Source organism: Dermacentor andersoni, chromosome 3 (assembly GCF_023375885.2).
Source record: "Dermacentor andersoni chromosome 3, qqDerAnde1_hic_scaffold, whole genome shotgun sequence".
Lineage (NCBI taxonomy): Eukaryota > Metazoa > Arthropoda > Arachnida > Ixodida > Ixodidae > Dermacentor > Dermacentor andersoni.
In genome coordinates this window covers 51549382-51577255 of record NC_092816.1, presented here as the reverse complement: position 1 = coordinate 51577255, position 27874 = coordinate 51549382, and the positions used below count along the sequence as shown (strand labels likewise).

The 27874-nt window shown below is 46.2% G+C and overlaps 1 protein-coding gene across 7 annotated transcripts in view; it reads left to right on the top strand.

Moving 5' to 3' along the window:
* LOC126548229 (rab GTPase-binding effector protein 1-like) overlaps positions 1 to 27874 on the top strand; it is a 77273-nt gene that overhangs the window by 29649 nt on the left and 19750 nt on the right. For 3 of the 7 annotated variants that reach the window (XM_055063769.1, XM_055063768.1, XM_055063766.1), the window contains exons 9-16: positions 4255 to 4498; positions 6674 to 6703; positions 7234 to 7358; positions 9304 to 9504; positions 18746 to 18985; positions 19870 to 20059; positions 26465 to 26631; positions 27686 to 27802. In XM_055063769.1, coding sequence (XP_054919744.1) covers positions 4255 to 4498; positions 6674 to 6703; positions 7234 to 7358; positions 9304 to 9504; positions 18746 to 18985; positions 19870 to 20059; positions 26465 to 26631; positions 27686 to 27802 — 1314 coding nt within the window. Of the gene's footprint in view, positions 1 to 4254; positions 4499 to 6673; positions 6704 to 7233; positions 7359 to 9303; positions 9505 to 18745; positions 18986 to 19869; positions 20060 to 20723; positions 20987 to 26464; positions 26632 to 27685; positions 27803 to 27874 lie in introns of those variants that run through there. The other 4 variants (XM_055063767.1, XM_050196376.3, XM_055063771.1 and 1 more) reach the window with 4 other exon arrangements.

Here is a 27874-nt window from a genome sequence, read left to right as displayed (position 1 = left end):
CTCTTTGCCGCCTCTTCGATGATATTTAGTTTATCGCCAAGTGACAGAACTGTTCGTTTTCGGGACATCATGCATCACCGTTGCTCAACGCAACCCAAAACTTCTCAACTGAACGCTGTTCGTTACGAATGCGATGAAGAACATGTGCGAAGACCTCTATGTGCAACCTTGTTTGCGATCTGCTGCTGTGAGAGTGGGAACTTGGAAGGAGAGAAATGCTTCTCCAGCACGACTTGAGGTGACACCAGCGAGAAGAGAAGGAGAAAGCGATTGTGGAGATGAAAACGCGCTCAGCGCACCAGGCGGCTGCTGCAGAGGGAAGAGAAAGGAACAATGAGACGAGGCAGGGAAGAAAGCTGTGCCGAAGCGAACCGGTCAAGCGTCGAGTGGGGTCAAGCACTCCGCATGCGAAGGGGCCCCCCTCCTGAATGAGAGACCGTGCGAGGAAAGAAGCCCATGGCACTTTCGTCCGCCGCTCGATCCAGTGCTTCGCGTAGGTCGTCATATAAAGCGAGTCAAACATTAAGTCGCGTTGGATAACCGAGGTGTTTAATGCGTTGCTTCTATGGGGACTTCACCGGGGCTGCGCTAATCCGTTGTAAAACTCGGATCGTCGTGAAACCGTGGTACCTATAACGGGGGTTTTACTGTACACACACGCATATACACACTCTTCTAAGCTCTCCTATCCCTTCTCAACCTCTACCACATGAAAGGCCTTCCACACTTCACACACATACACTTTTTCTCACTTTGACACTCCTAATGCTATTGCATTAAAAATGCGCATCTGAGCTGTCAGCATTGTAAACAGGAAAGCTGGTTTATTGATTGCTATTAAGTCTGGGCATTTGGCCATCCAGGCTGGGTCATCTCGGGACTCTGAACATTTATTCTCCCGCTACATTTGGTTCGTTGTTGGCAACACTATGTAGGACCCACCCTGGTGCCGGCTCAGTGACTGTGGCGTTGTGCTACTGGGTAAGAGGTAAGGGGTTCAATTGCCGCCACAGTGGCTGCATTCTGATGGGGGCAAAATGCAAGAACACATGTGTGCCGTACATTGGATGCATATTAAAGAAGCTCAGGGAGTCAGAGTTAATCTGGAGTCCACCACTACATAATCCTTGTAATGAGCTCGTGGGTTTGGTGGCATGTAAAGTGTGAGAACTTAATTTTTTGGACGGGTTAGAAGAAGTGAAGGGGGAGGTGGGTGCATAGATGTGGTAATAGTGCTACTGCACCTCCTCTTCATGTGGGGAAAACCTTGAGATGCAGTAAGGTGAGGTCTACTGAAGATTTGTGATATTGAAAACATCGCTCAATGTCGCAGTAAACTGACGAGTCTGGCATTAAAAATATCAAAACAAACCAATAAAAGGAGATGCATAGCCCGGTGTTATGCTCGAACGTCGTAACGAAGTTGAAGGGGCAGCCGAAATTACTTTGCTATTCAGTCAAAATTCGTAATAATGAAATCGCGCTGCAACAAAGTTCTTGCGACAACGAAATATTTTCGTATCCCCAGCGAATGCCCATAGGATTCAATGCATTTCATACTTCACGACAACGAAATGTCGCTGTACTAAATTCTGCTCCAACGAAATTTGCCAGAACACAACCCAATATATTACCTGCTTGTGCAAGGCTAGCAGGTTCCAAAAGGTGCTCAAATGCGATTGCATTGCACTAAAAGTGCATAAAATACCACCACATTACACTTGTGTGGATGGCGCCTTTTCTGTTTACAAAAACAGCCAAGCGCCGGAAACGATCGCATGCGTATGCGTATGGAACCTGTATGGCTTTCCTTTGTAGCAATTTATTGGGTGGATGTCTCATTTTCCCTTTCTTACTTCCCTCCACCTTGGGGGTTTCCGCAGAACTATTACGTCAAACTCTTGCCTTTGCTTTGAGTTGTCGATAAATTCAACTTTGCCCTGCCATCTGCTAGCCACCTGGTTAGCTCAGTTGGTTGAGTGGCTGCCCTGGAAAGGCAGTGGTCTCGGATTCGAGTCCCAGACCAGGACGAATTTTTCTTCAGCTGCGAGGCTTTTTTTTCGAGGAACTCGTATGGGGTTTCCTTTGTTGCAATTGCTACAATCGGGGGGATCTCTCATTTTCCCTTTCTTAATGAAGTCTAATCTGACACAAAAATAGCTTCTACCGTATTTACTTGCATAATGATCGCACTCGCGTAATGATCGCACCCCTAAATTTTGTCGTCAAAATTCGATTTTTTTTAATTTCCCGTGTAATGATCGAACCTCGAACTTGCCGCAGTGATATGTCGTGTGCCAAGTCTAGCTAATATTGATCGCGCTTACCATCTGAAGAATGCTATGCGAACGACTCTTCAAGACAAGCGGTCTGCAAGCACCAAACATTAAGTAGATGCCTCATTTCATTACTTTCATCTCTTTCCGCACTTCCATAACTAAAAAAAAGCTGCAACCAAACTTGCCTTTATTATGTGTAGGCTTATAATGGCTGTGGTCGACAACAACAAAAAAGGCGCCTTTCGATTCTTCTCATCTGCACTCGTGGGCATGCAACAAACCGCGAGCGGCAACGATAGTAACCACGTTTACACTGATACGTTAAAAGTGTACCCTATTCATACGCCGACGCTTGTAACACAGCTAAGATATTCACCCACCCTTAGCGGAAACATGCCGTATTAGGATTGTAGTGAAGACAGATGCCGCAGTTTCCGCAGCATGCCGGCCATGTGTTTCTATGTCACTGGCAGCTAAGTGCGCCCATCTGTTTCTCTCCCCTCAAAGTGGACGTGGCTATGTTATTGCTGTAAACTTGCCGATATTAATGATATTATTCATTACTCTTTCGGAAGAAACTGTTGCAATGCACTTAATGTACTCACGAGAAAAGAAAAAAAATCGCGTTCGGCGCGTTTAATTTGCTCCGCCGGCCGCCATTTTTGTTTTGGTGTCCCGCAGCAAATGCGGGACGAAAAAAGGTTTGTTTTCTTTTTGTGGGAAATTTAACCCGCGTAATGATCGCACCCCTGATTTTGCATCAATTTTTCTGACAAAAAAAGTGCGATCATTATGCGAGTAAGTACGGTATATTACCGATATTTGTTATGAGCATATGCTGGTTACACTGCAGTAGCGTGAGATAATTTTCTTATTCACTTCATTAATCCGATAATTTATTATATCCGTGTTCATGATGCTGAGATTTAACTACCGTATTTACTCGCATAATGATCGCACTTGCATAATTATAGCACCCCTGAATTTTGTCGTCAAAATTCGATTTTTTAAAATTTCCTGTGTAATGATCGCACCCCGAACTTGCCGCAGCGATATGTCCTGTGCCAAGTCTAGCTAATAATGATCGTGCTTACCACCTGTTGAATGTTACGCGAAGGACTCTTCAAGACAAACCAAGCAGTCTGCACGCACCAAACATTCTTAAGCAGATGCAACATTTCATTCCTTTTATCACATTCCGCACTTCCATGACAAAAGCTGCAACCAAACTTGCCTTTATTATGTGTAGGCTTTATAATGGTTGTGGTCAACAACAAAAAAGGTGCCTTTCGATTCTCGTGTGCATTCGTGGGCACGCAACAAACCGCGAGCGACAACGATAGCAGCCACGTTTACACTGATACATTGGAAGTGTACCCTATTCATACGCGGACGCTTGTAACACAGCTAAGATATTCGCCCAACCTTAGCGGAAACGTGCCATATTAGGATAGTCATGAAGACAAGTGCCGCAGTTTCCACAGCATGCCCGCCATGTGTTCTGTCACTGGCAGCTAAGCGGCGCGCCCATCTGTTTCTGTCCCCTCAAAGTGGACATGGCTACGTTATTGCCGCAAGCTTGCCGATGTTAACAACATTATTCATTACCGATACGGAAGCAACTGTTTCAATGCACGTAATGTACTCGCGAGAAGAAAAAAAATTTCGTTCGGCGCGTTCGGCTTGTTCCGCCAGCCGCCATTTTTGTTTTGGTGTCCCGCACTACATACAGCAGCAGCGGCCTGTTTGTTGACCTGTTGTCATCCCGCAGCAAACGCGGGATGAAAAGAAAAAACAAAATTTTTTGCAGGAAATCTAACCCGCTTAATGATAGCACCCCTGAATTTGCGTCAATATTTTTGTCAAGAAAGTACGATTGTTATGCGAGTAAATACGGTAATACAGTTCTATCGCAGTAAGGGGTTAATGCAGTGTAATGCTCCAGTAACAGAAATGCATCTCCCCTGACGTGCAGCAGCGCCTGCGAAGCTCCCCAGCCGACCTGAATGCCTGCAAGCCGCCTGCGACTCTCTCGGCGGCCAAGCAGAACCATCGGCGATCCCTGTCTAGCTCGGACCTGCCCTCCGAGACGGACAACTCTCTGTCCGTTCCGGCCATGAAAGGAATGGAGGACACTCGGTCGCTGGGCGACTACGGTGGGGCTGTTATAGCTGGTGGTGGCATCGGCTTGACAGGCGACCAACTTAGCGCACTCTCTGGTGAGACTTTGGTTTTGGCTCGTTTGTGAACAAAAAACTGTTTTCATATTTTTTAAAAAATTTTAATGTCCGAACTTAACTACTAAATTTACTCATGTAAGGCCCATCATTGTGCAAGGCCTGTACAGTGCTCACGGAATGAAACGCGACACGGAGCATTCAGTAGAACCCTGCATATGTGCAAAGTACGCGAGAGGCACCATGTCATGTCGCAAGGAATTTGGTCACCGAAGGTGACGAGGACTCCGACGTAAGTGTATGCGCCAGAATTGCGTCGATGTGGCACGAACTGCCGCCGGTGGAAAGAAAGTACAGTCGAACCCGACTATATCGAACCCGTTTACATCGAATTATTCTATATATCGAACAATTTCTGGTAACGGTATAGTTACAATGAGTATATATAGCAAAAATTACGCTTACATCGAACAAATATTGCAGTGACTCCCGATATATCGAACGTCAAGCGGCGGAAAAGTGCCCCCAGAAGTTGGCTTTCCCTCGCGGTAGCGGGGTAACCCGGCGGCGCGGCTCCATCCAACCGCTCTCCCTACCGTGACCGCGCTGCCTCGGGCTGTTCGGGCGAGCTGTCGACACTCCCCCTGTTGCGCATAGTGAAGTCTATTATCCTCCCTCTTTCTCTATCCTCTTTCACTTCCCACTTCCTCTCCCCTGACGACGCTTCGCCATGCTCTCTCACGGATTGCAGAATCAAGCGTCCTTCCTTTCTTTAGATCACTATCTATCAACACTCCCCAGCAAAAAACGATCCTGGCCCGCCTACGGCGCTTGCTCAGACAGCCAATCAGAGGCTCTTGTGCGCTCTTCGTGCAAGATGGCGAAAGTGCGAGTTGTCTGGCTGCTTCTCTGGTTTATCGTGTTTTCGCCTGTGGGCCTTCTCCCGCAGTGTTGCCGTGATGAAGCGGCAGAATTCGCCTTTCGTCGTGAAGATCGAAATCATAAATCGCGTCGAACGTGATATCCCCGCAGCGTGCAAGATTCCGAGGAGCACTCTCAGCACGATTAGGGCTAAAGTGGCCAGACTCGCAACCCGGTGCCCATGGTGCCCGACGTGTACGCACGGCCGTGTACGAGGGGTTCTTCATACGTGCCGGTTTCCGCGTGCTCGGTGATGACTGTAAATTCTGATGAATGCGACGAAGCCGTTGCCGGTGTTGCCGAAGTTTGGAGCGAGCTGTCAAAATTTCCGGGACATTCGAATGAACGGTGGACGAGTTTGTGAGTGCAGATGATGGTGTCGCGACGACGGTAGATCCCGAAACGAAGACTACATCGCCGACATCGTACCGAGCACAAATGAAAGTAGGCACGTTGAGGAAAGCAACTACGGTCCTTTGCCCACATCCTCCGAAGTGATTGATGCACTCGCATTAGTCCGGTGCTTCTGCGCGAATGTGGAAGGTTGCGGCCTCAGCTGCTCGGACTCCTTAGACAACGTGGGGAAGTGCGTGCATCGCAGGCAGCGAAATTGCCCAAGCAGAAGAAAATGCAGGACTAATTTATGCGAAACTAAGCTAGTTTCGTCAATAAAGTGATTTTATAAATGGTATGTGCTTTTATGACATCCAATTATTTAGCAGGCTTATATCGAATCATGCTCTATATCGAACTGATAGGCGCTTTTTTGCGAGTTCGATATAGCCGGGTTTGACTGTATACGCATTAGTGAGCCCTAAATTGAAGCGTTTCATTCTGTGAGCTTTGTACTTGGCATAGATGCTTATATACAACTATTTACTTCGTCCTATCCGTGTTTGTGCTGTCTTGCTTCGACTGTGCATCCAGCCGACTCATGAAACGAGGTGGAGAGGACAGCACTAGCACCGATTTTGCTACTTTCGCAAAATGCTTCCAAAGGGAGCATGTGCCCAGCTGCAGACAAACCACTTCACTTTTCAAGGTGCCGCCCCCCCGATTGCGCACGTCGTCAACTCTGGTGTAGCTTGTTCCAAGTGCCAGTTAGGTTCTAGTGAATTCTTGTAGTGAAATGCATCTTGCACCATGGAATGTGGTTGCTGTAAGTGGGCTTGATTGTATTGAAGCCAATGTGTTCTCTTTCTGGGTGGTATGCCACTTTGAACACTACAGACTGTCGTACCTACATGTGCGCAACCTCTCAGTGAAGGAGATTTAATGCTTTTTCTTTGTGTCCAGATCGTCACACTAGCGACCCATCAAAAGCCTGTAAGTATTTTGACAATTTTAAGTATATCTGTCAAAACTTCGGCTGTAGTAAGCATTACAGGAATGTAGACGCTTTGACGTATATTGTCACACTGTAGTGACGGTGAAGAACCAGAAACACTGACTACCAGAAGTGTTTAGCAACTCTCTGTTGCACGAATTTGTGCCCCTGAAAGGCAAGAAACACTCGAATCACAATCGTACGTTAGCATCGAGCACAGTCATCGAGTGTCGAATTTACTCTCCTGGATCAGGTGTGCCCACTACTTATGGATGTCTCATCATACACTCCAGAGTAATTGATAATGTTCGCGTACATTGAAGAATGCAGGGCACTATTCGGGACGTGCGCTCAATCTGATCATACACAGCTCTTTTTGAATATTGTAGGCACGTCTTGCGTCGAGCGATAACAGTGATAATCCAATAAAATGTACACCACCTAAAAGTAAAGTGACGCATGGTAATATTTAACAAAGCTGTTCAGAGTATGTCTTGAAGTTCATTTCTTGGTGTCTTAAAAACTGCAGATGCAACGCCTGAAATGGAAGCCCGGAAGTCCTTGATGGAAGTGGCCCGCACAGATTATGATGATGGACTTGGTGTTGGCAAGCGGGTTGTCAGTGATAAGGAATGGAGGCTACTTGAAGAAGAGGTATGCATGCCCAGGATTTCGAATATACCTTTCTTTTCTTTTTTACAGTGCCTGGATGGCACAGAACTGCCTATAACAGAGCATGAGATATGTTATGCCATTTCTTTTCTTTTTTTTGATGTTAAATATTCAAAATTTTCAAAGAATGCGTAGAAGTTTGAATATAATCGGGAGTGAAAAAATAACAAAGATAAGTGTTCTTATTCTACATGTACACAGGAAAGATTTCCGACATATTGCTGCATGCAGACATGCTTGCAGCAGTCTGCAAGTCAATTTTGACCAGTGTCATACTGTCACTGTAGAAAGACACAGGTACCGTTAATGCTTGCAAACCAAATATGCATCCCCAGGCAACCAGAAAAAGTTTCACAGCGCTTTACCAGCCGAATGACCAAGGAACAAGTGCTGGATGCGAGGGCTGTAATTGGACAACATCCTTATGCAAGCTTAACAACTATCTTGGCTTGGCTTATTCTGGGGTTTGCGTGCACCTAGCAACTACTGGGGTAACCGGGTCATACGCTGGAGTTCTTCAGGGTCATACATTAGTGTCGTTTGGCCACTTCCAGTTTTAAGGAGGTGCTGACAGTGGATCGGAACAGAAACATTTTTCCTTGTGCTTATCTTGAGCTATGGCCGCCGCATTCCGACGAGGGCAGAATGCAAAAACCCGAGACAGTCCAAATTAATCTGGAGCATCCCTCACCACAGTGTGCTTCATAATCAAATCGTGGTTTTGGCACGTAACACCACATAATTTTGTTTTGCTTATATCTGTGGCCAAGTCTGGTGAATTAGCATGTGTTCTTGCAGAAAGAGTGAAATATAGAGCCGTGTGCTGTAAGGCGCCCAGAATATCGCTCGTCATTGTACATTACATCTATGACGTCAGTGGCAGGCTTGCGAAGCTGTCCGAGAGTTTGCCACATCTGAATTATGTGTTCCGGAATTACTGGTTGGTGATTCTACCTGCTGGTTTCCAGCGAAGCCATTGTAAGAATGTACTGCTTACCGTGCAGCTGCCTGGATAGAAGTGTGGCTTGATCAACCATCCTGCCAGCCGCATTTGCTACTTGTGCATTTGTGATTTCTCAAAATATTTAATATGAAGATTATGAGGCGTAACTGGGCAAACTCCGGTACTGGAAGTTTTCCAGTCTCCTTGTGTAGCCTTGCAATGGTCACATTACCTTAGACTGCTAGCATGGTTCCCTGCGCAGTGGTGAGCGACAAGTTTTGGATTTGCTGGTGCGGTTTCTCATTTTCCGCTGGTGCAGTCAGTCGCACTGTCACGGCAACACGGTTGCCACAACTTCTTGTTGCATGCTCTGGTTTCTTAAAGGCCACCTCTGTTAAACATTCATGTCAGTGGCCACACAGCAACGACAGCTGTGATGATTTTCGGCTCACGGAAGCTATAAACAAGTGCTCTTCATTTGGATCGGCCTTTTAAAGCGAAGCTTTCTTTGCCTCTTCCGTGAGGTCTGGCATTCGTCGTCATTTCCTTACGAGATGTAGTCGTGGATATATGCAGACAACTTGGGGCCACTAGTTATGTGCTTGAACAGGCAACTTGCTGCTGGCTGCTGTCGGGCCTAGTAGAGAACTTAGCTCACTGGGTTTGTTCCTTTCCTGGCCGATCCCCCAGAACGGATGTGCCACTATGACACAAAGGGTATGAAGCCATAAATGTATTTAGATGTGTGTTGTACTTCTATGTGCATGCACCTCCCATCAACATTCTTCCGTCGACAAGCATCACATGTCACAGAAACAGCTAGCAAGTATGCTGGCGACAAGGCTGTGCTCGTGTTGTCTGCTACTGTTGTCATCTTGCTAACTCAAACAAGCTTTGCGTCATTTATAGATTCTAACATTGTGTTGCATCTGTGTGCGTGTGTTTTTTTCTGATGGCAGCGTTCTTTCTCCTGCTTTCGCACAGCTGAAGCGGCTGCGAGAGCGCCTCTGCCAGCCGTGCGAGATGTGCAGCAACTACGAGCTGCAGTTGCAGCAGGTGCAGCGAGACCTGGACCGGCATGCCAAGGAGCTGGGCACGGCCAGGCAGGACCTGAGCCGAGAGCGCGACCATCGGCAGCAGCTCGAGCAGCGCTTTGCTGACTCGGCCACTGATGTCCAGCACCAGGTCTGTTCCTTTCATATTGCTGAAATGCTAGAAATGCTGCTTATGTGGTGTCTGCCGAGCAACATATTGTGATTGTTGGGGCAGGATAGTGATTTCAGTGTTGCTTCTTCTGTCATCCGCATACTTAATGAAGTATTAATCCATTCTTGCCTTGGCCTAAAGCTGCTAACATCCAAGAGGGGGGAAAAAAGAAAGCATATGGTTGAAATCACTAAAATGGGACAAGGCTTGTGCCCATGCCAGGTGCCCTAGTGGCAGAACGAAAGGGAGTGCTTTCCTTCCGAGTGAGTCTATCTTAGACGACCAGTGGAACATGTAAACCAGCTCCCATTGAACTGGTTGAGTACAATTTCTTCAATCCAAGGCGAGCAAGAAAACAAGCAGGTTCGTTATTTTACCTGAGAAACTGTAATACAATAGCACTGTGGCATCTTATTATTTGATGATTATCAGTCAACATCAACATGACTTATCTTACCTCACAGTTGTGAGCGATTTCGCAAATTATGATGCACTACTTCTGTCGACCTGCTGCTGTCTAAGAGTCTGTGTTACCTTTGGTGAACTGAAACAGAACAGCACAACTGCTTTTTGGTTGCTGCTTTTAAACCCAAATGCATATTCACCATCGGTGATGCAAGCAGATGTCACTGTTCATAGTGTTTATACTCTGACCATACCTTGTCTTTCGTAACCACACCTACATAAGTACATACACCTACCATATTTACTCGAATCTAGGCCGACCCCCAAATGTCCAAAACCGGAAAAAAAAAAAACTTACCTCGAATGTCAACTGAACAAGAAAGTGAGGGCAGCGTTCACAAAATGAAAACAGCATTTATTTAATCCGAAAAACTGGCAAATGTTCAGGAATTTTTTTTATTTGTAGAAACGATTTGCAGAGTAAAACCTCATTCTACAGTTTGGGAAAAATGCGTTCAGAAATGTACTAACCGAGAAAACATATGATCCGAAGCAGCTGAAAAATTTGACGTACTCAACTATTGTAGGCATCTACGTAATGCAAAGAATTGCGTGAACCGTTGCGGCGAGAGACGCTGTCGCGCGCCGTACTGATGGGGCTCTGGTGACCTGAGTGTCGTTTTGTTGTTTTCCTATTGCGTAGTGTTTTAGGACAGCGACAGGAAACTGGAGCGAAACGAAGTTGGTGGGCAATGCCAGATGCCGCCAGAGTGAAACGTGACGCTCGCATTGCGGTACCTGCAGCAGGGAACTGTAGCGCAATTGTGTTATCGTCTACTAAAAGCATGAAGTGCGCTTCCAACAGCACTATGCCCCATGCACTGTACACCATGCCCATGCACATGCACAAATCTATGCTATGCATCATGCACCATGCACCATGCACCATGCTATGCCCCATGCACAAATCGGCGAAGATGCAGTGATTGCTGTGAATGCGGCATGTGACGACTCCGAAGGAGATTTGCTGGCACTGGAATAAGAAACTGAGTGTACGCCGGCGTTTTCACGGGTGGCTACTGTTCTCGATTGCACGCACCTCGGGCCTTCTCTTGTTTAGACGGCATCTAGCGGCCAGAATGCATATAATACGATCACAGTTTGCCGATGTATTGAACGTTAGTGCCAAAGGAACATGTTTTCTGGAAATGTGGGAACCAGTAAAGAATAAGCGTAACTTCATTGGGTCATTCTTTATATGCATAAGCATTTCTATACCTACCCAACAAGAAAACTCGCGTGTGCGTCCATCAGGTAAGATGACTCAATGTAAAGAAATTATTGTATAAAACAGAACTCGAAATGAAAAAAATTCTCCGATAATTATGATACTCTCTAATGTGAAATTAAAGTGCAGCTCTACAAGTGTTTTCATTTCACGATGTATTGGCTGGTACGGACAATTTCTCTTGTGCGGCGCATTGCAAACGGGGCGAAGAGTGGCAAGACTGTCTCGCTAATTGGGAGATCATGAGAGGCAGCGCGTGGGTGACGCGTGGGCACGATTTGCAGCAGCCGCTGCAGGCAGACTTTGTTTCTGTATATGGTATCGGTCGACGTGCTCGCCGCATGCTGTTGGTGAACAGATCATGGTGCACTTCTCTGGGGCCACCTTGTAGTCATCACTGCAAAGCGCATCTTGCGCGGCGTTTTTCTTCTCTCCCTTTTGCCATATCCTCTTCCTCTGCTTTCTGCCTTGTGCTTTCACTATAGCCTCCTCCTCCACTTTCCTCCTCTCACTCTCTTCACTATCAACACCTTTCACCTTTTGCTGTGTTCTTTCGCTCGATTACGAGGGATGCCGACGCACGCCAACGCTCAATGCAGAAACGGGTGCCTAAGAGCTACGCTCCGAAATGTTGACGTTGACGGTGGTTAATGAGCAGTCAGTGAGTTTATGAGGATGATGAGGAGTGATGAAGGGTTAGATGAGTCTTATCACAGTTGATAATGGTTCGACACGCATGGATGAGGTACTTAAAGGGCCCCTCACCAGGTCTGGCCATTCTTTAGCTGACAAGCACAGAGCATACAATGTGTGATAACAATGGTGTCTGCAAAGTATTACATCACTATGCGCCACGGAAAAATATCAAGTTTCAAACCGAACACCGTTTTCCCTTGTGCACGCGGCTGCCGTGCTCCAAGCCCCGGAGGAAGACGTACACGTGCTAGTGCGTCTGCGTACATGTGTTCGTGCTGTGACGTCGCTCGTGGTGACGCGTGACTTCGAGAATTGTTCAAGCCAACATCTGTTATTTGTGTAATATGTTGCTGGAATAGACGAATTAAAGCTTATAGAAATATTAAAGCACACAAACTGAATGTCTGCATGTTTTTGTTTTACTTCGCACCGCAGCAAAACAAATGCACTTCCATTTTGTCTGCTTGTTCCCACATCGCGCAGTTGTGCGCAGATGTCATTTTCTGCCTTGTTCCAGCGCTGGATCATGCTCCAAGATCCACTTGTATCAGCCTCAATGTTCGTGTAGCGCAGACTTATACTGCTAGTCAGGTGTGCTCGTGCACATTGCGCAAAATCGTGTACTGTGGGAAACGAGACAATCATTACAGCTCGCATGTGGCGCCGTCAGCAAAAGTGCGCCCCGCTGCAAGAAAGCGAGGAGGAAAAAAAAATTGTGTAGATCCCATGCACTGTGGGAATCGATGTAAGCGAAGATTTCCGTGCTGGACGCTTTGAGTGACGATAATTAGCGGTGACGTTTATGGTTAAGCTCAGTTTCTTCAACGTTTAGTCAAACACGAGAGTGGCGAGGTGATGTTAGTTACTTTGCGGGCATCAGTGCTGTTTGTCTGCGTAGTACACAGAACACGCAGGGAGCGGTGTTTGCTTGAGCCATTGTTGTGCGTCATATTTCATAGCCTCTGAGAGGGTTGAGCATAGTTATTGCCTCACAAGGCACATTGCCTTGTGGCAGAAGTATTAAACTTGAATTGGATTATGGGGCTGTAAGTGCCAAAACCACAATCTGATGATGAGGCACGCCGTAGTGGTGGACCCCGTATTAATTTTGAAACCGTGACATTCTTTAGCGTGCCCCAACATCTAAGTGCACGTGCGTTTTATATTTCGCCCCCGTCGAAATGCGGCTGTTGCAGTTGGGATCAAATCTACGGCCTCTAGCAATGCCATAGCCGCAAAGCTACTGCGGCGGGCACAGAAGTGTTGATTTGACTGTCGACTGCTTTCGTAGTGTCACCTGGACCCTGTGATGCGTTTTAATTAATGCGGCTCTGCTTTTGCACGCCCTGTGTAGTTAGTCCGCTTGACATATTTGCATGGCGTTTATTTTTCAGAAATAGCAGCAATGTACTGTACCGTATCTTGAACTTAAGCTTATACAGTTTCCCCACGACTGCTGTCGTATAGCAGTAGGGTTTCCTTGCCTTCTCAGGTCCTGTTCATCCCCCTCCATGCAGGGGGGCTGTATGGTAACTGTCCCTTCTCCTCCCTCCTCTCTACAGCTCTACCTAGGTCCCCTCTGGACTTGTACATTAGTAGAAAGGGAAGCGCTGCAGTTTCTGCAATGCTTCTGAGGGGAGTCACGGATAATTACAGCTGTCAAGAGGCTAATGTGGTGACAGCCAGGGAGCTCCAGAGGGCATTGTGTACATTCGATGCAGTGGAGTGAAAATGAGTTTCTAGTGTCGCCTTTCCTCTCTAACTCGCCCCCGTCATGTAGACACACGCTCTGAATCACCCCCTTCCCCCTCCGATGCGGTGTGCCTGACAGCAGCAACTGCAGCAGCAGCAGCAGTGGGAAAGTCGAAGGAAGATGCAAAGAAAGCTTCGCTTTAAAATGAAGATGGGGCCCATGACGTATGCGTCACGCCGTCCTCGACGTCCGGTATGGGAGAACGCAGGGAAGGAATTTCGCTTGCGGAGGCTAGATGGAGCAAGTGGAGAGAGTGTCTATGTTTGCGGTGAAGCTTGCCTTCTGAAATTATGGGTTCGCGACACTGAAATATTTCTATCTCGGCTATTAATGAGCCGATTTGAAAAATTTTTGCGGCAGAACGCTCCCTAGAGGACACATAACAACTTCCAGCGTATAACCAAAATTTGCTATAAGGCCTAGTGAGGGGCCCTGTAAGGGCTTGTAATGGTTCGAGCAATTCTGATAAGGTTCATAAGCACCGATAAGGGTTTGTAAGGTTCCGTTCGAGTCCGATAAGGTTGATACCTACAGATAAGTGTTGATAAGGCTCTGATGTGGTCTGATAAGGTTGATAACAACTGATAGGGGTTGATAAGGGTCACATCTAGTCGTAGGGTTGATAACAAATGATAAGGATTGAAAAGGGTTTATACTGGTCGAATCAAGTTTTATAACATTGATCATGACACCGAGTTGTGTGAAGATAAGCAAGTGGCATAATGCTTATATATACTTAGACAACTCCCAGATCGCGAACGTTGGCGCAGCTAAATCATACGTAACGGGGTCGTATCAACGAGGTTCTACTGTATATCTAAGAAGCACATTCACACTTGTAACTTGAGAAATAAAGCCGTAGTTTGTTGGAAAAAAAATTATGCCAGAACCCATCTCACGGTGACTGTCGACGATAATGCGATTGTAATACAAGCCATGTAGCGACACACCATATTGTTGAATCACATTTATTTGAAATTGGTAGCGGTTATCTGACACTTCAGTTGCTTCGGTTATATGCAACATGCATTGTATCCAGCATCGGCCGACTTTGCTATGGCACTCGCTTGCCAAGGTCGCTCATGAGCATGATGTCATGACAACTACCGTATTTATTCGAATCTAGGCTGATAGTTTTTTTCAAATATTCATATTCCAAACTCTAGGGTCGGCTTAGATTCGAGGATGTTAAACAATGCGCCAGTTTTCCATTGAAACTGCTAAATATGGTGCATAACTAGCGCCATCTAGAAAAGTCAGTATCGCACCCGCTACTAGCCGTGCCAGTAGCCAACCGTACACAAGCGAGATCGCCATTTTGACCTGTGTCGTGTCAGCCGTATCGTTGTGCGGCGTTGTGTTATCGCGATGGCACCAAGCAGGAGATGCCACTACAGTGCCGCTTTCAAGCAAAAAGTTGTGATAGCCGCAGAGACATTGTTGAACCTTCACTATCGCAGCTGGCGGGCTGGGTAGCTGCAGCGTGGGACGACATCCCAGGTAGTTTGATCGTGCGCACCTTTAAAAAGTGCAGCATATCTAATTCACTTGATGGTACCGAAGATGGTGCACTGTTTGAAGGTGACAGTAACAAGGAACACAGCGACGAGTCTAGCAGTGACGACGACGTTCAATGAGCTCTGCACGTTCAGATTCAATAAATTCTGTTTGCATTTTGTGAACGCTGTCCTCGTTTTTTTGTTCGGCCTACATTCAAGGTAATACAGTCAAACCTCGGTATATCGAACACGGATATATCGAATTATTGCGTATATCGAACACTTCCTATATCACATGGAAAATTGCATGCATTTTTAATTCTTTATTTCGAACGGGGCCGGATGTAAAATGGATATATCGAACTCCGCCGCCCCAGACCAAGTGCGCTCTGTTGACAGGAGGCGAGCTTTCCCGCAACACACTCGAAGATGGTGGCGCGATGGGCGTTCCAGACTGCTGCGTACGACAGCTGCCCACATCGGTTGCGCCGAGGGCGCCATTCGAACGTAGCGGCGTACACACGCGGCGGCTTGGAGCCAGCACGGCCGCCTCGATCACGCGCGCACCTATGCGCGCACGGCAGGGCAAGCCGCCTCGATCACGCGTGCACGGCAAGCCTCGCCGTGCGCGCATAGGTGCGCGCGTGATTGAGGCGGCCGTGGAGCCAGTTGGAGCGCTTTGTCGGTGCTGAGCCACACAGCATGTGCATTGAGGACTTCGTTGGCGGTGACGACAGCACCGGAACAGTGGTGGAGTTGACAGACGTGGAGATCGCGGCAGAAGCGACTGCTGAGCGGCCAAACGAAGACGCTGCCGAGGCTGATCCAGCAAGCGCTGATGTTGCCCCGCTCCCGACTGCAACTGAGGCTGTAGCTGCTTTGGCGGTTGTACGCCGCTACTGCGGCGCAATAGAAGGCACTGGACTGTCTCTTGTGGACCGTTTGGACTATGTTGAGGACGCCGTGGTCAAGCATGCGGTTGCCAATATTAAGCAGGCTACGCTGCTTCAGTACTTTCAGCGAACTAAATAAATACTTTGTTTGAAGCTTCATGTGAGTATCTATTGCGCCACGATTGGTTCATTGATTGATTTGTGCTAGTTTTTGACGCGTTTTCTACGTGATTTTATATATCGAATTCTGGCTATATCGAACTATTTTGCGATCACCGCGCTGTTCGATATATCGAGGTTCGACTGTATATATATATTTTTTTTTGGGCTTCAGACTTCCGGAGGTCGGCTTAGAATCGGGGTCGGCCTAGATTCGAGTAAATACGATATATAATGACGATGCAATGAGAATGATGGAATGACGAAAAAGGAATGACATCGATAGAATGACAATAGCGGTAGGACGACGACAACTAGATTACTATCCTGAAAGGATGACGGTGGCATAACAACAACCAGATGATGCCAACAAGATAACGAAGCTGGAAAAACAGCAATGGCACAGCCATGACCTCGCAACACCATGACGATGACAGTTTGACAATGAATGCATGACGACTGTCAGACGACAATGCAATGACAACAGTGGCATAATCATGATTATATGATGGCAGCATAATTGCAATAGAATGATGAAGAGGGATGACACCAATAGAACGATGAAAGCGGTTTGATGGCCACGGCATGACGACAGTGGGATGATGTTTCTGAAATGATGACGATGGTATAACGACCACAGCATGACAACAGTGGCACGACGACAGTTGGATGGTGAAGTTAGAATGATGACTATGGAACGACTACAAGGGCATGATGACTGTATGGCAAGGAAGGTATGATGACTGTATGATGGCGACTCAGTAATGACAATGGCATAACAATGGTATGAGGACAATGGAACGATGACGGTGGTATTACAAAATGGGTTGACGTTTCTGAAATGATGACAACAATAAAACAACAGCGTGATGACAACCGCATAGAGTGGTATGACTACTGTGTGACGGCGGCATCCACAAGCACATACTTAGTGGCCCAAGCTATTAACCCTTTCAGGGTCAATGACGTAAATATACGGCGCCGCGAACAAATCCAAAATGGTCGGTGCCATATATTTATGGCGCCATCTGTACGTTTAAAAATCGCGCCAATTTCCTAACTTTTTATTTTCTCTCACGTGCTGCCACTATGTGGGAATGCAGGGAATTTTTTTTCACGCGTCTCCCACTCTCGGTTTTCGTTTCATGGTTTGTTGTAGAGCTAGTTTGCTCCGGTGAATCTATGTACTGCCACCAGCGCATTGGCGAGCGCGCGGGCGGGCGGCGGTTTCAGCTTCTTGCGCTTGCAAAATTGATGGCAATCTCATTACTAATCACTCAAAGGGCGACCGCTTGTTTCTTGCTCGTTTAGTGCTTACAGGGGTGCACATAGGAAAGATGCCGCCGTGCATGTGTTTCTGTTTCTCTTCTTTTTTTTTGGGGGGGGACTTGCTAAAACTAATTGCCTCTGGTTGGGGATAAGATGAAGATTAGCGGATGTCTGTCGCACATTTAGCTTTTTTTGACGGGCTCCCAACCACACAGTTTTCTTGAGTGCGTGCACCTGCGCAGTTTGATTACGTTATGGGCGTACATATTAGTGAAAGAGCAGGAACATTTGAGACTTTCGAAATATTCTTGTGTGTGCATTTTCAAAGCCTTAAACTATGTGTATAATAATGCATAAACTTTTTCATTCTTATAAGTTTAATTTGTTTTTTTATTGTTGTTCATGAATGAATAGTACATATGTACTAATGCAAAATACTTTTTTCTCACTTACGGTCACCCCAGAAATATTACGGTAAATTTTTTTCGAAATAGGTCCCTAAGAATAATTGGAATCTGCAATTAAAAAAAAATCAATCCTGGGCGGTCGCATATGGCAAAAGAAATCGACCCTGTAAGGGTTAAACAACTTTAGCCATTAAGGTCGGTGTAGACGGTGTGATGACAGTGGCATGACGAAGCTGGTGTGACAACAATGGAATAACCGCAGCAGCTCAAGACCATGAACACATACGTAGTGACCTAAGTTGTCACCCTTCGCCTGAAGACGCTATGCTTCTCAAGATTTGCAATTGAATTACAATGGATTTACAGTGGAATTACAATGGATTTACAAGGACTACTTCTGCTGACAGGTGGCGCTACAATCCACTTTGTTGTATACGGGTGGGACACTTTAGAATACGGAGGTCACGGTGGCTTCTTGTTCACTTTTGCAGAGCAGCACTGTTATGGGCGAACGTGATTGCTGGGATGCAGTTTCATCCAGTGGACCACACCTGCACATTGTTGTACATTGTTGTCCTTTCCTGGTGATTGCCTTCATTTCTCAGCATCTCATTGAGGAGCTAGTTCTTGTATGCATTTCAGCTAACTGGCATCACTGTAATTTGAGAGGAGTGATAAGTTCTCCTGTTTGTACATACGCACTGCTGTGTTGTTGTTTACTTTGTTACCAAGAGCACTTCAGACCCCACACCCTGCATCACCAAAAGCCAAGCTTTGATCATTATAATGCTGTTGCATCAAAGAATTGCTCCACGCTGACATGTGGAACTCGAACCCCGTGTTTGCCGCAGGTGTCCGAGCTCCAGGCCCGCCTGGGGGCATCCGAGGCAGCCCTGGCAGAGACCCAGCAGGCGCACGCCGAAGTTTCGCAGCAGGCAAACGAGGAGCTGTCCCGGCTGCATGCTCAGCTGGTGAGCCTGCGGGACCAGGCCGAGCGGTTGAGCCACGAGAACCAGCAGCTACTGGGACGATACGTGGCCAAGGCCAGGCAGCTGCAGGACCAGCCCATCAATCTGCCCGACTCCCTTGAGGTGGGCACGAGGCTACTTCGTGCATTAAAGGTCACATTGAACTGGAACCTCGTGTACTTTTGTAGAAGCTTGAAATCTTGGCGACTCAAAATGGGGAAGCACGGGCACGTGATGTTCAAGTGATTGCAGAAAGCGAACCACATCGGGCTGTCAGATTGTGTTGTGAGCAGCCACATTTACGCAACACCATAAAGCTAAGTTGTAGGGAGAGGGGCCTATAGCAGGAGTGGGAGAGTACAAAAATGTAACAATTCAAAAGGCGCCAGAACGAACCATACAAAAGAATAAGGGAAAACAAACATTAAATAGCTGTTGTAAATATACATACACGGAAATGGTAATAGAAAGCAGTAAGCAATGGAAGAAAATGCGCTGATAAATAAAACTTGAAGACAAAATGATATCGAGACCAAGAAGGCGCAAAAATTGAAGTGGGAGTGATGCCAGCGAGGTACTAATAACATAGGTTCAAGTTGTCTACAGACTACACACGCAAAAACAGAGGTTAATGATTTGTTAGAACGTCAAGGAATACTTCAACTGGTAATAAACGGATAGCATAAGGAGGACAGGAGTTTGGGATGTAGGACGTGGCACTGTGAAAGCTTTCACTGACCCACCATGCAACCTTCGGGCCTGGTAATTTGTGTAGCGATTTTGTCTGCCAGGAAGGCTCTGACTGGTGGCATTTGTGCTTGCATTTCGGAGGTCACTGCATACAGTACTGTAGCGAACAAAGATAGCATTGCACACATCGCAACGAAAGAATGGTCACGGAGAAGTTGGAGGCATCCGCTGTGAGAATCTGCTGCTGTCCTAAATGAATTTCTAACTGGAGGAACCGTGGAAGTCTGATTTTTTTTCCCTGTCTTTCTTCTGTGCAGGAGCTTCGTTTCCAGTGCCTGCAGCTGCAGGAGGACCTGATCAAGGTGCAGCTAGACAAAGAGACCCTAGAAGAAAACCTCCGGGGCCAGATCCTATTCCTGCGCGACCAGGCCAGCTCGGAGATGAACTGCAAACAGCAGATTGAGCGCACCCTCACCCAGGAGGCCGAGCAGCTACGCCGGCAGCTAGGTGAGAGTGGTAGACCTGCCCTGCTTGTCTCGTGCATTTCTCACTGGATCTTTTGCTATCATCAAATTATTATAGCAGTTAAATTTTTTTCAGTTTTCTTGATTATACTCAGGCTGTTTGTTGATCTTTTGTTTAATAGGTGTTAGTTCATTTTAGAAACAAGGCTTACAAACTCAGCCCAGTGGCAACATGTTTGCTCATCAAGCCATGAGGTCATGGGTTCAATTTTCTATGTTGGTGGCCTTATTTCGACTTGAGCAAGAGATGGTGGGAACGAGAGGCAAGGCTGGGAGGTTAACGTCAACCCTTAACATTCTGACAGTAGCCGAGTTAAAAAAAAAAACTTCAGTTTACCTAGGCTTAGAGGTAAACTTAGAGGTTATTCCAAGCCTACTGTGTGTCTTTAAAAATGGCAGGCTTACATGAAAAGACAACGATTAAGGCATGCTGGCTTGATTTTCCTCTGTAATTTATCGAAGGAAGGTAATGACAAAGTTATAGTTCTTGGGTTAATCTCTGCCTTTCCATTTTTCTCTTTTGTTTAGGACATAAAGCCCCATTGCTTTATTAACTTTGTTGCATTGACGTAGGCACGCTATGTGTCCTTCAGTGACTAGAGGAGATTAAGTGTTTCCAATTGCCTTTGTCTCTATGTCTCTCCCAGAAGTTCCTGGAGACTGCTACCTGTCTTCCCTGTAGTGCCTTCATGCTGTGTGGGCAGCCCTCCCTCCAGTCTTCCTTATTCCTTGCTCGCACCTGCCTGCTGCCTTCCTGTGTGTCCTCCCCTATGTGTACTGCATCTGTGCATGACCTGTGTTAATTGACTGGGACGTGACTGCCAAGCGTGTCATCTTCCTCCTCTGCTCCTCCTCTCTATTGGACTCATTTTTTAACAAAGCTACCTATACATGCTCATTATAGACGGAACATGCATGGCCTCATTCTTTTTGTGCTTGAGCTTTTTACTTTTTATTTCCTTTTGCCATTTGGCTTTTTCTTCTGTATTTATGTATTTTTTCCCCTCTGCTTTCTAGAGGTCTGTATGCCTGTGCTTTTTGCTTTCTGCACCTAATACTTGTGTCGCGAAATCTTGTGTTCACTGTTCTATGTGTACATGCTATCGTGGTATGCTTGTGGAGTGTTGGTTGTCTGTAATATACCTATGTAATGTTTGTGACTGAGGATGTGTGCTTGCTGGTGGCAGTGATTGCTCCCAGTAAGGCGGTTTTTGGGGAAAAAAATTGTGCCATTGTGGAAGTCTACCGCAGGCAGCACGTTCATATGTAGGAGCATTTAACGTGACACTAAAAGATACGCTAGTGCTCCAACAAATGTCCAGAGCATCACCCTTACCCAGAATGCATTTTCCATAAGTAAAGAGATGAAGTAGGCGTAGGAAAGGATTGACACCAAAGCTATGAAAGCAGGCAACCAGCTCCCTATGTCGCCTTCTGTGTGATTTGTTGTTAATGTGTTGTTGTCGGCTGCTGACAATAGAATGGTAAATTGCATTAGATTTGAATGTGAAGGAAAAAGGAATAAGGTCAATTTTCAATAGATTTTCTTGTGGAGCATTGCCGATGCTACCTGTCAGCGCTGTTCTGCCAGCACCATTTGCGCAATAAAAAAGATGCTCTCAATGTGCCCCTTTAAATCACCAGGGCGATAGAATCAGGCAGAGCTTTTGATTGAGACAAGTGCTGAAGTCATTTGTGATATTTTATTGCAGTAGCAATTATATAGACATTCCAGGCACATTTCTGCCATTGGTGGGACCGTGATGTTACGTATAAAATCCGAGCACGATAACATTGTTGCCGTGCGCTGTATGCTGTATGTGCGAGTGAAACTTGCGAGGGTCACCCAGTGATCGCATATCAATCTCTCGTGTGCAAGGGAGGAAAGTGGGAAGGAAGCACACTGTCTTCCATCACGTGCGAGTCACCAGAGGGCAGGGACGGTGGTGGGGGGAAGGGTCGTTCTACTCTGCCGCTGGCTGCGTACAGCTCGGCTGCACGGATGCCCTACCTTGAAAGTGATATGCGATGTGGGCAAAGGGCACCGAGGGATGGCAGCTTCGTGTGCACTGTGCTTTCAATGTTTTGTTCGCATTGAAGCATGAGGCAGCACGAAGGTCAATTCGCTCGCTGCTGCCGCGGCGCTTCCTCACTCCGGCGTTTCGATAGTGAGTTTCCACAGTCCTCGTGTGAGATGTGTTCATGTTTACCAATGCGTACGTGACACCGTGCGTGTTAGTTTAGTTGGTAAGCGAATGTTCACAAGTTTATACGGCCTATAAAACTACTATTCTTACTTCGTGTAGCTGTCTACTAATTTGCTATCGCAATGCATGCTTCGCCTTTCAGGTGAAACTGACTTTCTTATTGACAAGATCACCTCCTGGTGCAGAACAAGGGAACGGGACTGTGGCTTGTTGTTCTAGTGAGACTCCTACACACCTTTAGTCTCATTTTAAGGGTTAAAAGTTAAAGTTTAAATTGTCCCATAGCAAACTGCGAACTGACAACCCTTTATGTTTAGAAACATGCTACGCCTGTTAATCCTCAAGAAAGCACTTGAGTTAATGCTGACATGTGGCTGCGCTTAAGCCATGCCGTTCATTATCTGTAAAGGTTAGAAAGGTTGCCAAGCCATACTGTAGCCACTCAAGGTTGTTTAAGCTAATCTCAAGTAGTACCAGGTGGGTGTGTGTGCTTGCATGTTCTTGCATGTTCCTGTGTTCTACGTCTGGCACATTTACAAAGCTTTGTAGTGACACTTAGTGCTTGCATGGTGCAGAACTGTACGAAAGCTTTAGTATGCATGTGTTGCCTTTCATCATGAGGCACTGAAAGCAATGTCAGGATGAACAGAATGTACAGATGGATCTGCACCTATCCTTAAAATCTGCACATCTTGGTCAGTGTTGGAAGTCTTGTTTACAGGACTCCTGAAGAAGCCTGTTTCCGGCGCTGCCATTATGGTGCATCTTATCGGACATCTGTCATGTTATACGACTAGGCTCTTTTCAGCTCTCGGTGTGTTCATGTGTCCACCTGTGAGATGCGCTACAATGCCGGCTACCTTGCACAAGCTGCATTGCTGCTTTCAACACTTGCATAGATGTCCTGTTTTACTTGGGGCTTAACTTGCAAAGATGAGAACAGTTTCTCCTCGGGAAATAGCTTGCTTACAGAGCTGTTTATTCAGCTTTTTATATGCAAGAATGAGAGTTCATTTTTATACCGTGCCTGCAGTATGGTCAACAGTACAGAAAATTTATTTATATACTTTTGTTCAGCGTTGTAGTTCATACTTTGAATTTGGTGATAGTTCAGGCCACGAGGCGTTTCACTTTCACCTGTCACACAGCCCCATGTCTGTGTCACGCACCATTGCTATTCTGGCAAGTGCAGATGTTGCATGCAGCTTTGACTGCGTGACACTGGCAGTTTAGGCTGTGTTGTGCAAATTCAGCTCTGTGCTTTCTACCTGAACATGAGCATAGCCCATTCTGTCCAGTGAACACACAGATGAACTTGGTAGGCATGCTCGCTGTATTTCTTAGCTGGTCGCCAACAAACATGAACACTACTTCCATGGCCGTCAGTCTAACTTGTGTCCGTAATCTCAAGCCTGATCACTGGTTAGCCACTCGATAACCGGAAAACTTCTTGCAATGGTTTCCAGCCACCAATATGCAGGTAAGCAGGAAAATGTAGCCTCGGCCACACTGCCTTGGCTGTTAGGCCTGACCAGCACTCTTTCATTGAGTGTCGGTGACCCAAGTTAAGGTTGGATGATGAGTCGATGCCGATCTATTCGCAGCAGCCGTACAGCCTGTATGGCTCTCAGAAAGTCAAGAAACCATCTTGCCAACGAAAGTGACAGTTCTAGGGACTACCTGAACAGCGCCACATTCAAACAGTGTGTGTGCGAATAATGTCTGAAAAATCGAGCGAGACACTGCACAGCATTGGAAATCATTGGCCTAATAAAATAAGTGGTGATGTCACAGAAATGTTTGAACTTGACTAATGTGGCATGTGGCTGTAAACAAATTCCTAACCTTTGGCTCGATTTTGCTGTGAGCTTTGCAATGGCGATGCGACTTGCTCACCCAAATCGAAACTTTGCGGTCGTACGCATTTGAAACATTCATATTCGTTCATGTCGGAATACATCTAAAATTTCGAATACTAAAATTCGATCCAATGCAATTACCGAATAGCACAATATTTGATTGAATACTTGAAAATATTGTATATCCGCCAGAGCCTGCAAGAACGCTTGTGCACCATGCTTTTTGTGTACGTTAACACTTTCCTGTCTGCACTTGTTCCGACCGATAACCCGCTCTCGATGGTTGCAAACTTGTATTTCGCAGCTTTCCGAGCGTTCTCGGAAAGCTAGCTCCGTTTATCGGGTTATTTAGAAACTATTTGGGCAGTTTCAGTTCTCTTTTTCCGTTGCCCGTGGATTTTTAAAGCGCCTCCATAGAAGGGGCGTGGTTGGCGTGACGAGTGCTCATAGTTTCCAAAATGGCACCCGCCGTGGTTGCTCAGTGGCTATGGTGTTGGGCTACTGAGCACGAGGTCGCGGGATCGAATCCCGGCCACGGCGGCTGCATTTCGATGGGGCCGAAATGCGAAAACACCTGTGTGCTTAGATTTAGGTGCGCGTTAAAGAACCCCAGGTGATCTAAATTTCCGGAGTCCTCCACTACGCCGTGCCTCATAATCAGAAAGTGGTTTTGGCACGTAAAACCCCATAATTTAAGTTTCCAAGATGGCGTCAACGTCGCACACCGCTCATGCACAGAAATATTGCATTACTACCGATTATAATGCATCTGCGCGCGAGTTTTTGGACTTTGCAAGCAGCACTGACATGGACGACAACTTCGGTTCGCCAGATTTAAAAACAGAGTTTCGCTTTCTTCGCCGAACCATTTCGAAGCTGCCATGCACTAATATATAAAGATATCTTGTGTGTTCTGAAGGTCGCAGTTCTTGTCTAGGGGTTTTCAACATCTTTTGGTTGGGATCGTTTGACCACGCAGTAAATCAAGTTTTGCGGTGAAAGATGGCTGGGAGTTGAGTCCCACATTGCGTTATGGCTAGTCACTAGGGTTTGTGTTTTCTTTATCTCAAGAAATTTTTTTATGTAGAAAAAGTATTTGCTGGAACATTGCACAGTTACTTTATGTTGAAAATGTATAGTATTCTGAAAAATTTTAAGGTCTTTCTGTGCAAAGCAATAAGGATGTTCTTAACAACTTTTTCTTTTTTTCTGCAAAATTCTTTAGATATATATATATTTTTCAAATTTTTTCAATGGCTAGTGCCGACAGAAAAAAAAAGAATTTCTTCCTCTTCAATTTGTATCAGGCATGTTCTGCGATAGGAAAAAAAGTATTTAAAAGGCTGCTGCCCAAAAACGGCTGCTTTTCCCTCGGGCATGAAAGTGTTAAGGGGCCCCCCACCAGGCACCATTTCAAATTTCGGTTACTCACTGGAAGTTGTAAGGCATTCCACCGAAATAATTTTTCAACTCGATTCACTATTGGAGGAGATGGAAGAAATTGAACAGTCCTGTTACCATGCCGTGCTGCCAGGAGGCAAGTGCCATTTTCAACAGACACACTTTCCCCCTTTGCCTTGAATAGCACCCGCAGGCAGTGTTCCTTCCCTGTCTTCTCCCACACCATTGTCGAGGGACCATGTCTTGACCACGTGACAAGCCCCACCTCCTTTCCTTTTCTGTTCTCTTCGTCTTCTGCTGCGCAGTGCACTTTCAGTGGCGGCATTGCGCATTCCATTCTTAGTGGTGCATCTTGTATAGAGGCAGCGGTGTGTCTTGCGTAAAGAAGGCGTTGGCATGCCAGGGACTTCGTGGATTTTAAAGTATTTTCACGCATTTCTGCCATTTTGGTGCCGCGAGAGTTCTCGGAACCTACTGGGTTGAACATATTGCTCCTTCAGAATGCACATGGTCCATCCTCGCCACCAGTCAACGAAATAGGTCCGAGTAGACATTTGAAATCTGTGATGTCACATCGAACTGGTGGGGGAACTCGTGGAGGCATCGCCGCCTACCTTTCGTTCTTGCCTCATTTTCTTGCTTACCTGGCCTGCTCTTGTGATAATAGTGACAGTTTTGCAGTTGCAGGAGCGCAGTTTTAATTTACTAATACGGTTTAACTCAACATTCCTCCTTATTTTTGAATAGTCCTGTATTAATACCAGCTCATTGGTTTTGAATTCAACTACTCTCCCGTGCTTTTGAGAACAGGCTGACTACTACAGACAATACCACTGTCCTCCTCTGCGGACCAACTGATTGGCTATAGATTTGGACCAGTTGCTTGGCCTGTTGCTTGGCTTGAACGATGTTCTCTTTCAGATCTGCTAACGGGCGTTCGTGAGCAGCTGGAGAAGGAGCGGCAGCTCCGGGAGCAGAAGGAGAAGTGCCTGCAGGCATGCGAGGCGCGGTTGGCCCATTTGACGACCCAGCTGGACGATCGGGTGGTCTCGCTGCAGAGAGGCCACGACCAGCTCACCACCACAAAGGCAAGCCTCTTGTCTTAAAAAGGAAAGACATGTTTATTTGGGTGAGGGTATTTCTGGTTGAGGCATTTTTCTTGTAACTTGTGGTTTCCAAACATGGATTTCGTTTAAAGGAGCACTGGCACATTTTAGTGGTGCTATGGTTCTTTTCTTTTTATGCCCCTCCCCCCCCCCCCCTTTTATGTGAGCATTGTGTCCACTCAGCTTTGCAAGAAATACTGGGAAATGTTGGAGCACCCTGACATGTAATAACTTCTACAGATGAACATAGCGATAAAGGGCTGGCTCAGAGTAATTATTAGACTTCAAGTAAATAAAAGTACTTTTCTGTGAAGGTAAAGTTTGCTAGTATTGTCTTTTCTTCTTTTTGCCAGAATTGGAGGCATGTTACGTTTCTTTTGCTTAGAAATCGGGCATACATTCAATTTCTACGTTGTTTAGAAGCTCTAATATAATTTTTATGTTAGTTTGCTAGTTCGAACCCATAAGAAGTGGCGTGCATTTGATTTAGGAACATGTTAGAATGTGGACGAACACTTCCAAATCAATAAACGCAGGTGCATTTTGGCGTTTTTGTTGCTTCTTGCCTAATTTGACCTACTGGATAATTCAACCAATTTCATCGGTTTCATGAGGGTCAAATTAACAGAAGGCAAGCGTATTAAATTGCAATGCAAAAGCCCCACATCTGTGAATGCCCAAAGCTGGGTTGTCAAGTGGTTGGCTCTTAATGCCTGCACCAACCATGTAAAACAATAGTTTACCTGGCAAGTCAGAACAGATTCACTTTAGAAAATGCTCAGTGAAAACGGGGCACTAAAACAGAAATGAACTGATACTTCACCAAAATCAGTGTTCTTGACTCGTCAGTGGTGTGGTGTCTTGGCGTCTTCTTTCGAGTGCGCTTATTCTTCAGCGCTTTTTCTAGAATTAGCACTAAATGTAAACTGCGGGCACTCAGATAGGTGCATGCCATATGCAAAACCAAGATATTGGTCTGGAGCAAAAGGCTATTGGTGTCAATGTCACCTTCATGCTGCTGGCTGTTTCCACGTAGGAGAAACTGGAAGAAGAGGTTACGCGGCTGAGAGGTCGAGTGCAGACCTTGCAGATGGAACTGGACAACAGCGAGGCAGTCCAACGGGACTTTGTCAAGCTGTCACAGTCCCTCCAGGTATGCCAGCACCAGTTCAGACTGTTGGTGTCTTGTCTGTCATCTGTTTGCCCTGCTGTGTGTTTCACCTCT